General features: G+C 43.6%; 1 protein-coding gene across 3 annotated transcripts in view; it reads left to right on the top strand.

Annotated features, from left to right (window-relative positions):
* The window catches only part of ACO1 (aconitase 1), a 64,841-nt gene that overhangs the window by 11,415 nt on the left and 40,286 nt on the right, over positions 1–13,140 (top strand). Inside the window, exon 2 of one of the 3 annotated variants that reach the window (XM_061425087.1) lies at positions 12,445–12,654. The exons of the other annotated variants lie outside the window; for them this stretch is intronic. Coding sequence (XP_061281071.1) covers positions 12,653–12,654 — 2 coding nt within the window. The 5' untranslated portion in view covers positions 12,445–12,652. The remainder of the gene's footprint in view (positions 1–12,444; positions 12,655–13,140) is intronic. 3 annotated transcript variants of the gene reach the window in all.

Below are 13,140 nucleotides of genomic sequence, written 5' to 3'. Positions count from 1 at the left end.
TCTGAGCCACCAGGGAAGCCCTGTAATACATTAGCATAGGCTAAATGTCTCACAGGTGCCATGAGAGTTATAGGGCCAACCATAAAAAGTCAAAAAGCGGGAATTGCCCCAATTCCTGGAAATCCCCACCCCCTCACCAAGATAGAATATTCCTCCTCCTCATCCAGTATCCAGTGAAATTCCCCAGCCCATAGAAACTAACCACCCCTACACCCGGGGTCTGGTCTAACTTTCCAAGAGGACCCCATGCCCTAGGGCCACCTCTCACCTTTTGAGACTGCCCACACTGTGTCTCTCTAAATAAACCCATTTTTACTTTACTGTGGCTCACCTTGAATTCTTTCCTGCATAACGCCAAGGGCCCTCACTTGGCCACTCGAGACCTAGGACATGACCATCCTTTCTTGCCCCATTTTTCATACAACAGCACTACCTTTTTTTTTTTCCATTCTCTCCCAAAATAGATAATTGCACTTATGACTTCTCCTTTAAAATTCTTTTGGTTGCAAGTATCACATTTAAGAGATTTTTGTATTATTTTTTGTGTTTTTTTCCCCCAGTACTTTTATGAACAGCTAGGAAGATCAAAGAAATGATTTGGTCTCTGAAAATTGGGCTTCCTTGGTGGCTCAGACAGTGAAGAATCTGCCTGCAATACAGGAGACCTGGGTTCAGTCCTTGGGTTAAGAAGATCCCATGGAGAAGGGAATGGCAATCCACTCCAGTAGTCTTGCCTAGAGAATTCCATGGACAGAGGAGCCTAGCTGGCTACTGTTCACGGGGTCGCTAAGAGTCGGACACAACTGAGTGACTAACACACACATGCTGGGAATATTCAGAGATGTTTAGCTCTTCCAGCTTCCCAGATGCATCTGCATCAAATAAAGCAAAAAAAACTAACATTTCTAGCTCTCTCGTTTGTAAAAGAACCAAGTCGACTAGCCATGGTGGTTTGCTGGCCTGAATGCTTCTGACCTCAATCTTGTTTATATTTACATAGACATCCTTGGAATCTCACTTTTGACAAAAAGCTGTTTATAAGTAGCATGATGTTTAGATACACAGCAGTCAGTTTGGGAGCGGGACCAATTAATTTCTCTTTAAACAGAAGAAAATGAAGCACAGCTAATCTTGAGAGTGAACTGAAGTAAACTCTAAGAGATGCAGTGATGTTATGTTACTTTGGATTGGAAGCTAGGAAAAATCAGGAAGGGTATATTTAGGAAAGTATGAGAAGCAAGGTGAATAAACCATATGAACTACAGAATAAACCTTTTTCTGATGTTTGCACAGATTTTAAAAATCCACTCTGTGTGTCTTGGATGTGCTCAATAAATAATTCAGAGGGCGTGTTGTCTGTACTTTAGACCATAGCACAGAGGTTCTCAGTGAATCACCTGAAAGCCTTTCAAACTATACCAACTTTCCAGGGAACTTATATGCACAGTCTCCACCCCACCCCCAACCCTTTCTCCCCACCTATAGTTTTTTTTTTTTTTTTTAATTTTTAATTTTGTACTGGGGTACAGCCTATTAACAGTGTTGTGGTAGCTTCGGGTGAACAGCAAAGGGACTCAACCATACATATACATGTATCCATTCTCCCCGCAACTCCCCTCCCATCCAGACTGCCACATAACATTGAGCAGAGTTCCCTGTGCTGTATAGTAGGTCCTTGTTGGTTATCCATTTTAAATACACAGTGTATACCTGTCTGTCCCCAACTTCCCTTCTCTTCCTAAATGAAGTGTTTGGATGGCACAAGAGACACCCCACCCCACTACTGACAGGAGTTCTGCTGCCTGGGTTACAGTTTTCCTCTGCTCCTTCCTGCTGGTGCCTGGGAATCCTGTGGTTGGTCATAGGATTTGTTCACATCCATGCTTCTCTCTCTATTACAAAATAAGCTAAGAGGATTCAACTCTGACAGCAGAAGCAGCTAAATGTAATTACAATTATATACTCCAAAGCCTGGAAAGAGACCTGAAAAGGTGAATCTTACTTTATCCAATCATTGGCATTTAGCTAAAATCATTCACCTATTGCAAACATCTCTACAAAGCTGACTGTGCCAAACAGATACCATCACTATCAGCTGGTGTGTGGTGCCAGGCAGTCTTCTGTCCTTCAATAAAGGGCAGAAACGGTATGGACCCAACAGAAGCAGAAGAGATGAAGAGGTATCAAGAATACACAGAAGAATTGTACAAAACAAGTCTTAATGACGCAGATAACCACAATGGTGAGATCACTCACCTAGAGCCAGACATCCTGGAATGTGAAGTCAAGTGGGCCTTAGGAAGCATCACTACAAATAAAGCTAGTGGAAGTGATGAAATTCCAGTTGAGCTACTTCAAATCCTGAAAGATGAGGCTGTGAAAGTGCTGCATTCAATATGCCAGCAAATTTGGAAAACTCAGCAGTGGCCACAGGACTGGAAAAGGTCAGTTTTCATTCCAATCCCGAAAAAGGGCAAAGAATGCCAAAGAATGTTCAAACTACCGCACAGTTGCACTCATTTCACGTGCTAGCAGGTAATGCTTAAATCCTCCAAGACTTAAGTAGTATGTGAACCAAGAACTTAGTTTGTACAACTGAATTTAGAAAAGGCAGAGAAACCAGAGATCAAATTGCCAACATCCATTGGATCATAGAAAAAGCAAGGGAATTCCAGAAAAACATCTGCTTCATTGACAATGCTAAAGCCTTTGACTGTGTGGATCACAACAAACTGTGGAAAATTCTTAAAGAGGTGGGAATACCAGACCACATTACCTGTTTCCTGCAAAACCTGTATGCAAGTCAGGAAGCAACAGTTAGAATGGGACATGGAACAATGAACTGGTTCAAATTGGGAAAGGAAAAAAAAAAAAAGGGAAAGGAGTACGTCAAGGCTGTATATTTTCACCCTACTTATTTAACTTCTTTGCAGAGTATATTTGAGAAATTCCAGGCTGGATGAAGCTCAAGCTGGAATCAAGATTACTGGGAGAAATATCAATAACCTCAGATATGCAGATAACACCACCTTTATGGCAGAAAGTGACGAGGAACTAAAGAACCTCTTGATGAGGGTGAAAAAAGAGAGTGAAAATACTGCCTTAAAACTCAACATAGAAAAAACTAAGGTCATGGCATCCAGTCCTGTCACTTCATGTCAAAAAGTTGGGGAAACAGTGGAAACAGTGACAGACTTTATTTTCTTGAGCTTCAAAATCACTGCAGATGATGACTGCAAGCAATGAAATTAAAAGACGCTCCTTAAAAGCAATGACAAACCTAGACAGCGTAAACCTAAAGCAGAGACAAGGCTTCCCTGGTGGTCCAGTGGTTGAGAATCCACCTTGCGATGCAGGGGACATGGGTTCAATCCCTAGTCCGGGAAGATCTCACATGCCAGCATTCTAGAGCCCGTACGCCACAACTACTGTAGCTGCACACCCAAGAGCCTGTGCTCTGCAGCAGGAGAGGCCACCGCAGTGAGAGGCCCAAGCACTGCAACTGAAGAGTAGCCCCTGCTCTCAGCAACTAGAAAGCCTGTGTGCAGCAGCAAAGGCCCACCACAGCCAAATACATAAATCTTTAAAAAAACAACAGAGACATCAATTTGCCGTCAAAGGTCCGTCTAGTCAAAGCTATGGTTTTTCCAGTAATCACGTATGAATGTGAGAGTTGGATGACTGTAAAGAAGGCTGAGCACTAAAGAACTGATGCTTTCTAACTTTGGTACTGGAGAGGACTCTTGAGAGTCCCTTGGACTGCAAGGAGATCCAACCAGTCAATCCTAAAGGAAATTGACCCTGAGTATTCCTTGAAAGGACTGATGCTAAAGCTGAAGCTCCAATACTTTGGCCACATGATGTGAAGAGCTGACTCACTGGGAAAGACCCTGCTGCTAGAAAAGACTGAGGGCAGTAGATGAGGGCAACAGAGGATGAGATAGTTGGATGGCATCACTGACTCAATGGACATGAGTTTGAGCAGACTCTGGGAGACAGTCCTTTACAGGGAAGTGAAGGATAGTGAAGGTGTGCTGCAGTCCGTGGGGTCATAGAGAGACATGACTTAGCACCTAAACAACTACAATAACAGTCTTCTAGCAAGAGCGACAGTTATAAGCTACTCAGTCTCCCTCACAAAAGCCATTAGCAAGACTGCTGCCTGGGCTTGGAAATGGTCTGGGTTACAGGTAGAGAGTTCACTGATCCCAGTAAAGATTTTGCCCATGATGTCAGGAATTGGTCACTTGCGCGGCTCTAAACAGCAAGGTTCACAGTGCACATGAGCATGGGGTCAAGTTGTGCATCAGATTGTCAGGGCTCCCTTCTTGTAAAGGGGAATCTTGTAGACTGCAGGTCTCAAGATCAGGTAGAGGCCAAGGGCAGTCCTTGCCTCTCCCGAATTACAGAGCTGAGTCTCATCCACAGGAATAACTCAGCGACATCCCTTCGGATATGAGAACATTTGGTCACCAGAAGCCATCTCAGCATCACTCAGTTTGACCTTTCTGGCAGACAGGGAGCTAACAGAAGAAATTCAGATGTCTAACAGAAGGATGGAAAAGTACTCACCTTTACTAGCCATTAGACAAATGCCTAAGATTAACTTTTTAATCTCTCAATTTGGAAAAAATAAAGACAAATTATGTTCCCTGGTTTAGGCACTTCTGTTTTTACTCTCTGCTTCAGAGAAGGGTCATAAAATTGGTACAGCCTTTCCCTGGCGGCCTGGTGATGTGCATCCAAATGGAGCTATCGGATCCTTCCACCCAGATGTCCTACTTCTAGGAACTGAAAGCTCAGGGTTTATTTTGAGGAACTGGATTAAGGACCTATCTAAAGAAGTGTATACAAAGATTGCAAGCAATGTTTGAATGTTAATGCTTGGACACCACCTACATATTTTAACAATAAGAAATTTAAATAAATTATTATATGTCTGAAGGAGAGATTTTTATGGTGTAGTTAAAAGTGATATAAAATACCATATAAAAAAAAATCACGTGATGGCCCCATGAAGATGTTTGTGGTCTACTGATGAGTAGGGGGAAAGCAGTTTACAAAACAATGTGAGGTCTAATCCACTTTTTTTTAAATCCAAATACATTTAAAATTCATGGTAAATGAAACTCCACACCATGGTGTTACAGATGACTTATTTTCTTCTTTTTGTTCACTTGCATATTCTAATCTTTCCACAATGAATATCTGTTTTTAAAATTTTATTTTACTGTACCAATATTTTTCTGATCTTTTTCTAAGTTTCAGGTGTATAACATAGTGATTCACAATTTCTAAAGGTTATACTCCCCTTATGGTTATTATAAAATGCTGACTATAGTCCCTGTGCTGTACAGTACATCTTTGTAGCGTATCTTATACATAGCAGTTTATACCTCAAAGTCCTCTCCCCCGTCTCGCTCTCCTCACCATCTCTCTTCCCCACTTTGTAGCGTATCTTATACGTAGTAGTTTATTCCTCAAAGTCCTCTCCCCCGTCTCGCTCTCCTCAGCGTCTCTCTTCCCCACTGTTAACCACTGGCTTGTTTATGTCTGTGAGTTTGGTTTTTTTTAAATATTCACTAATTTGTTTAATTTTTAAGATTTCACATAGGTTATTCTAGGTCTTATTTTTTAATTGAGTTGTTTGGGTGGGTTTTTTTTGGGTTTTTTTTGGTATTGAATTATATGAGCTGTTTATGTATTTTGAATTTTAACTAACCCTTTATTGGTCATATTATTTGCAAATATTTTCTATCATTCCATAGGTTGTCTTCATTTTGCCAGTGGTTTCCTTTGCTGTGCAAAAGCTATATATTTAATTACATCCTGTGATTTATTTTTATTTTTGTTTTTGTTTCCTTTGCTTTAGGAGCAGGTCCAAAAATGTATTGCTGTGGCTTAAGTCAGAGAGTGTTCCACCAATGTTTTCTTCAAGGAGTTTTATGGTTTCTGGTCTTACGTTTAGGCTTCTAATCTACTTTGAGTTTATTTTGTGTATAGTATTAGAAAATGTCCTAATGTTACTCTTTTCCACGTAGCCGTCCACTTTTCCCAGAACCACTTGCTGAAGAGAGTGTCTTTTCTGCATTGTATATTCTTGCCTCCTTAACTGACCATCAGCGTGTGAGTTTATTTCTGAGCCCTCTGTTCCTCCCTGCTGATCTCTGTGTCTGTTTTGTGCTATTTCTGTTTTGTTACGTTCGTTTGTTTTATTCTTTCGATTCCATGTGTAAGTGATAATATATAGTATTTGTCTGACTTATTTCCATCAAGTCTAGTTTGCACAAATGGCAAAATTTCATTCTTTTTCATGTTGAGTAGTATTCCATTACACATATATATTATATATGTGTGTATATATGTCTCACATCTTCTTTCTTTATCCATTCATCTGTTGACGGATACTTAGGTTGCTCCCAAATCTTAGTTATTGTAAAGAGTGCTGCTTTGAACGTTGGGGTGCATGTATCTTTTCAAATAGTGTTTGCGTTTCCTTTGGGTATATACCCAGCAGTGGAGTTGCTGGATCGTATTGTAGTTCTGGTTTTTGTTTTTTTTGAGAGCCTCCATACTGTTTTCCACAGTGGCTGTATCCATCGACATTCCTACCAACAGCATGTGACGGTTCCCTTTTCCCCACATCCTGGCCACCACTTGTTATTTGTGGTCTTTTTTCTTTTTTCTCATGAAAAATAGTTATATTATTAATTCACCTGTCTTGAAAGATTATGAGATTGTGTCTTTTTTTTAATGCTATATGTATTTTTTTAATTTTAATTTATTTATTTTAATTGGAGGCTAATTACTTTACAATATTGTGGTGGTTTTTGCCATACATTGACATGAATCAGCCACGGGTGTACATGTGTCCCCCATCCTGAACCCCACTCCCACCTCCCTCCCTATCCCATCCCTCAGGGTCATCCCAGTGCACCAGCCCTGAGCACCCTGTCTCATGTACCGGACCTGGACTGGCGATCTGTTTCACATATGGTAATATACATGTTTCAATGCTATTCTCTCAAATCATCCCACCCTCCCTCTCCCACAGAGTCCAAAAGACTGTTCTTTACATCTGTGTCTCTTGCTGTCTCGCATACAGGGTTGTCATTACCATCTTTCTAAATTCCATATGTATGCTTTAGTATACTATATTGGTATTTTTCTTTCTGGCTTACTTCACTCTGTATAATAGGCTCCAGTTTCATCCACCTCATTAGAACTGACTCAAATGTGTTCTTTTTAATGGCTGAGTAATACTCCATTGTGTGTATGTACCACCGCTTTCTCATCCATTCGTCTGCTGATGGATGTCTAGGTTGCTTCCACGCCCTGACTATTATAAACAGTGCTGCGATGAACACTGGGGTACACGTGTCTCTTTCAATTCTGGTTTCCTCAGTGTGTATGCCCAGCAGTGGGATTGCTGGGTCATAAGGCAGTTCTATTTCCAGTTTTTTAAGGAATTTCCACACTGTTCTCCACAGTGGCTGTACTAGTTTGCATTCCCACCAACACTGTAAGAGGGTTCCCTTTTCTCCACACCCTCTCCAGCATTTATTGCTTGTAGACTTTTGGATAGCAGCCTTTCTGACCGGCGTGAGATGATACATCATTGTGGTTTTGATTTGCATTTCTCTGATAATGAGTGATGTTGCGCATCTTTTCATGTGTTTGTTAGCCATCTGTATGTCTTCTTTTCATGATATCCACTTTTATCAGTGTGAGACTGGTTTTGATTTGCAAAGCCACTGACGTTGTGGTCTTGGGTTGCGTTTTTCTGATGAGAAGCCCTGTTGAACATCTTCTCATGTGCCTGTTAACTATCTGTATACCTTAACTTTATATCTTTCTTTTTTTTATTTATTTACTTACACAATAGTATGTGAGTCTGATATTTACATCTATAGGATTGATTTGCCCTTACTCGTCTGCCTCTCTTGGAATAAACTAGTCATCCAGAACATCCAGATGGTTAAAAACTTAACCACAAGTTGTTTTCCCAAAGTTTAGCTGTCAGTCAGTTCTCTGGAATTTTGAATCATAGAAGGTTCAGTGAATGATTATAAAGCTAACTCATGAAAGTGCCAGAAGACTGTAATATGTCTAAGTAGTACTTTTTAAACTCTATTTATGGAGGATTTTAAGTTTTTTTTCCACCCCCTGCCAAGGAAATGTACTTTTAATTGGAAGGAAAATCAGATATATTTTCTTCCTCGTTCTGCCACTTACAATCCTGTGACCCCCAGGCTATCACCTTCTTTTTAGGGCCTCTATTTCCTCATTGGGGGAATGTTAGTGATATCTAAGGTTCTTTGAAGGAAGGCTCAACATTCCCTGATTTATCTCATTACATCCTCAGCATCTACTATACTCACCTAGGGAGTGGTGGGTTTCCCTGATGGCTCAGATGGTAAAAGAATCTGCCTGCCATGCGGGAGACCTGGGTTCAATCCCTGGGTTGGGAAGATCCCCTGGAGGAGGGCATGGCAACCCACTCCACTATTCTTGCCTGGAGAATTCCCATGGACAGAGGAGCCTGGTGGGCTACAGTCTATGGGATTGCAAAAGGGTCGGACGTGACTGAGCGCCAGAGCACAAGCACACAGGGCGTGGCGATGGGTTAATGCCATGTGGCAAGTGCACAGAGTGAAGGTGCCTCTCCAAGTCTCCCGCCCGTGTCCTAAACTAAGGCCAAAGATCAGTTGGCAGCAACATTGTCTGCAGCTGGAAAGGGTCCCTGCACTGAGCTTTTTACAAGGAGCACAGTTCACTTGGTAAATGTCTCAGATCTGCCCACCCATGCCTACTGTTTAGTATTTTTAGTGATTTACTTTAAAATTCTGGTGTCCAGCACTCCCTACCCCACTCCCACTCCTCCATGCACAGAATGTACCTGTAAGGATCATGCCAAGTGACCCAGCTGGTATTTCAGGATGGGTTAGCTTTGAGAAACACCCATTTCTCTACCAAACAATTATCTTTTCTTTCAAAATCTGCACAGATGTAGTAAAGGGTTTCAGGGATAGTACAAAGGTCTCTTCTTGGATTCCTTTTGTTCAAGAACTGTCCCTGGGTCCCACTTGATTCAGAGGCAAAGGTCAGCAGTTCTGGCCTCAACACAAGTATTCAGGAAGGACAAGTGCTGAATGAGCTGCACACTCGCTGCTTAAATATAACATTTCCCCTGCTTTCCTTTCTTTTTAAAAAAAATCTCTTTTCTGCTTTTCTTTTCCTCTTTTTATCCTTTGCCTCCATGCAGTACCACCTTATTCTGTGGAACAGAAGAGGCAGCAACCAGAACATATTTCCATGTATACAGTAACCTTTCCTCTTTCCATAAAAGAAGAAACCTAGGATAACACTCCACTCTCTCCAAAACAATCCTGTTTGTTCATTCCTCTCTTTTATTAGTATTGAATGGGGGTTAGATAAAACAGAAGAAAGGGAACAATGCAGAGCATATAGGAAAGGAATTGAAACCATGGGGTCTGTGGTTTCTCTGAATGTGGAAGTAGACAGGATTCCCTGGCCATTTGGTGGGGTTTCTAGCAAAATCACAGATCTCGGGATAATTTAGGGCCTGCAGATCCTGCAGTAATAATACTCGAGGCTTGGGGATGGGGTTTGAGGGTTCTGGAGAGGGTCAGGCAGACCTACATATATCCCTGATACCTAGATTCTATTCTGGTCTGGCTTGTCCCCAAGGCAGAGATCCTTCTCCTCACACCCTGCTTGGACTGTGGTCACTTTGGCTCCCTCCTGGGGTTCCTGAAGCACTGGGAACTCCTATAATGTCATATGAAATACAAATGATAAAATGAGTGAAACTGTGGAGTGGCTCTGATTTCCAGAACCCTCCAGGTTTAAAGCAGGGGTTGGGGGAGGGGGGCGGGGAGTAGACATTGCCCAACTTCCAAGCAAAACCAGTTTGGGGTTGCAAAAACACAGCTGCTCTTGCTTTCCACTGACCTGGGGCTCAGAGTGGCAAGGGACATGTGGCAGTCAATGCCCAGCCCAGGCCACTGTGCTGGCTGAGCCCTAGAAAGAAGGAAAGGCAACTCAAGTGTTCAAAACTGAGGCTTATAGGAGAATTTTGCAGGCTCGCAAGTCTCTTGGCTTTTTATCAACACTAGGGATTGCTTGGTGGCCTCCAGCCAGCACCTCCTTCAGATGAGGAGTTGCCACACCTAGAGAGGTGGCCCCAAGGAGCTGGTAGAGAAAGCCAGAGATCAAAGCCTAGCTCTGCCTCTAACTGGATGTTTGCCCTGCGGCGAGCTATACATGTCTCAGAGCTGCACTATTCTCTGCTGTAAAATGAGAGTAATGATAGGCTGAAATTTACAGAGTTGTGGCCAGGGTTATAGAAGATGGTATGAAGTCAATGGTACATCCTGATACTTAGTAATTAGTAATTGGTTCGTCTGTCTCCTAACTTCTGCAAGCAAGATTTCATTCATTTATGTACTGAAACTAGATAATTATGTAGTTTTTAAGAAAAAAGGAGGCAGATGGAGAGTGCGTTACACAACATGTTTTCTATAAGAGCCACACTGGTCACCACATGTGACTGAATGAGTGAAAGCCGCTCAGTCATGTCTGACTCTTTGCAACCCCATGGACTGTGGCCCACCAGGCTCCTCTGTTCACGGGATTATCCTGGCAAGGATACTGTAGTGGGTTTCCATTTCCTTCTCCAAGGGATCTTCCCAACCCAGGGATCAAACCCAGGTCTCCCACACTGTGGGCAGATTCTTTACCATCTGAGCCACCAGGGAGACATACATGCATCCTGAAATACCAGCTGGCATTGTAGGATGGTAGGAACAGCAAGAATCATGTAAGACTTCCAGAGCTCTGCTGGGGGCATCTGTAAGCTGTGTTGAGTCACTTCGGTCATGTCTGATTCCTTGCAACCCCATGGACTGTAGCCTGCCAGGCTCCTCTGTCCATGAGATTCTCCAAGCAAGAATACTGGAGTGCGTTGCCATGCCCTCCTCCAGGGCATCTTCCTGATCCAGGGATCAAACTTGCGTCTCATGCCTTGTGCATTGGCAAGTAAGTTCTTTACGGCTAGCGCCACCTGGGAAGCCCACATTTGTAGGCTTCAGGGAAGCGAACTGACATGTTGAGTCCTCACCGCATCATGGCAAATATGGGTACAATTTAGCAACTGGTTTGCCCATCAAATTTTGGCAAACTGACCCCCTTTAGGGCTTGACAGAGAAACAGGAATGATTCAATGTTACTTAAGAATTTTTAAAGGTATGACCTGCCCACCATGCCTGGTTCAGCAAAAGGTCCCCACCACTTCCAGAGTTTCCTGGCCCAAGTTTTCTCTTTAGTTTCTTACCATTCCTCCAGAACCTCTGCCAGGCTGAGTGAGAACGCAGGGCAGGGCTCGCCCATGAGCGTGTTTGGTTTGGTCATTATGGTGCAGGCCCACTCAGTCGTTTAGGAAAATTTAGTTACCAACATTTGTAAATCAAGAGAGTTTGGGTGGAAATCCAGATTGCCAGCCTCGCTTGAACACCGTCCACACTGGGCTGGCATTCCTGCATGCAGCCTGTGGCTGGAGCCAAGTGGGTGCTGCTCCCTTGGCTGGGCAAGCAATGCCTGAGCTGCCTGGCCGGGCACTGCCTGCTTCCCTTGTTCAGGGCCCCTTCCTGAACTGGGGTGGTGTTTTGGTTTCATTCCCTCACCATCTTACACATCTCCCTTCCATGGTACCTCACCGCCTTCTGAACTAAGTGGGCGTTTCTCACCTGACCCTCCACACCGTCCAGCAATGATTCTCAGACTGGGCACCTTCTAGAGACACCTGGGAGATTATTGGGTCCTGCTGCTTCCCCAGTCCCTTCTGATTCAGCAGCTTGGGGAGCAGGGTTGGGACTCAGGAGTCTATTTTTAACAAGAACGATCCCCAGGTAATTCTCCCGCAGATGACCTGGGATGCGTGCTTTTGTAAATAGAGCTGCAGCATGCCCCAGCGTCCCCTGCTGGCCTTTTCTTTAGTTTCAGCTCCAGAATTCCTAGAGAAGGCAGTCCCTTGGCCTTTAGTCTCCCCCACCAAATTGCAGCTCCAGCAAAAACCACGTGGGATGGGACTTCCACGGCGGCGGCCCACTGGTTAAGACTTTGCCATCCAATGCAGGGAGTACCGGTTCGATCCCTGGTTGGGGAGCTAAGATCCCACATGCCTTGAGGCCCAAAAACCAGGACATACACAACAGAAGCAATACTATAACAAATTCAATAAAGATTAAAAAAAAAAAAAAATGTGTGTCCAGGGGAAAGAAGCCACTCCTGGCAACAAGGTGCTGATCAGATCCGTTTCCCCGCCCCCACCCCACCCACTCCACCTCTACACAGACACACACACTCACACACTGTCTCTCTCACACACACATGCCTTTCCACTGCATTCTCCCTCCATTACAGGTGCCCAGACCATCCTGGCCCTCCTGCACGGGGAACTCCAGGAAGGCAGGGCTACTCCTCACTCAGCTGCCTCTCATCAGAACAGCCCAGCACTGGACTTCAGACAGAGTGAATGAACACATTCTCGCTCTCAAGTTTCAACTCATTTTCAAACAACTTTATTTGTCCTCAGTTTAAAATGCAAACAATACCAAAGGATATTCGATGAATGTGAGTCGTCTTCACAGTCCTGACTTTGAGGCCTCTGTCCCTCTTAAGGGGCTTCCGTCTTGGCTCAGACAGTAAAGAATCTGCGTGCAGTGTAGGAGTCCCAGGTTTGATCCCTGGGTTGGGAAGATCCCCTGGAGAAGGGAATGGCAACCCACTCCAGTATTCTTGTCTGGAGAATCCTGTGGACAGAAAAGCCTGGCAGGCTACAGTCCATGGGGTCGCAAAGAGTTGGACACAACTGAGCAACTTTAACTCACTCATTCCCTAAAGGAACCAGTCTGTTTTGTGTCTTGATGAAAACATGGGCCTGTCTCTGGAGACAAGGGCCACTGTCACTGTTCATCCTCACAAACAGTTGTTTTCTCTACAAACTGTCCTCGGTTTACAATGGTTCAGCTTACAATTTTTTTTTTTTTTTTTACCACTTTGGTGCAAAAGCGATAGGCACTCAGTAGAAACACACTTTGAGTTTTGAGTTTTGATCCT

Source organism: Bos javanicus, chromosome 8, assembly GCF_032452875.1.
Source record: "Bos javanicus breed banteng chromosome 8, ARS-OSU_banteng_1.0, whole genome shotgun sequence".
Classification (NCBI taxonomy): domain Eukaryota; kingdom Metazoa; phylum Chordata; class Mammalia; order Artiodactyla; family Bovidae; genus Bos; species Bos javanicus.
This window is presented reverse-complemented; position numbering and strand designations above follow the sequence as displayed.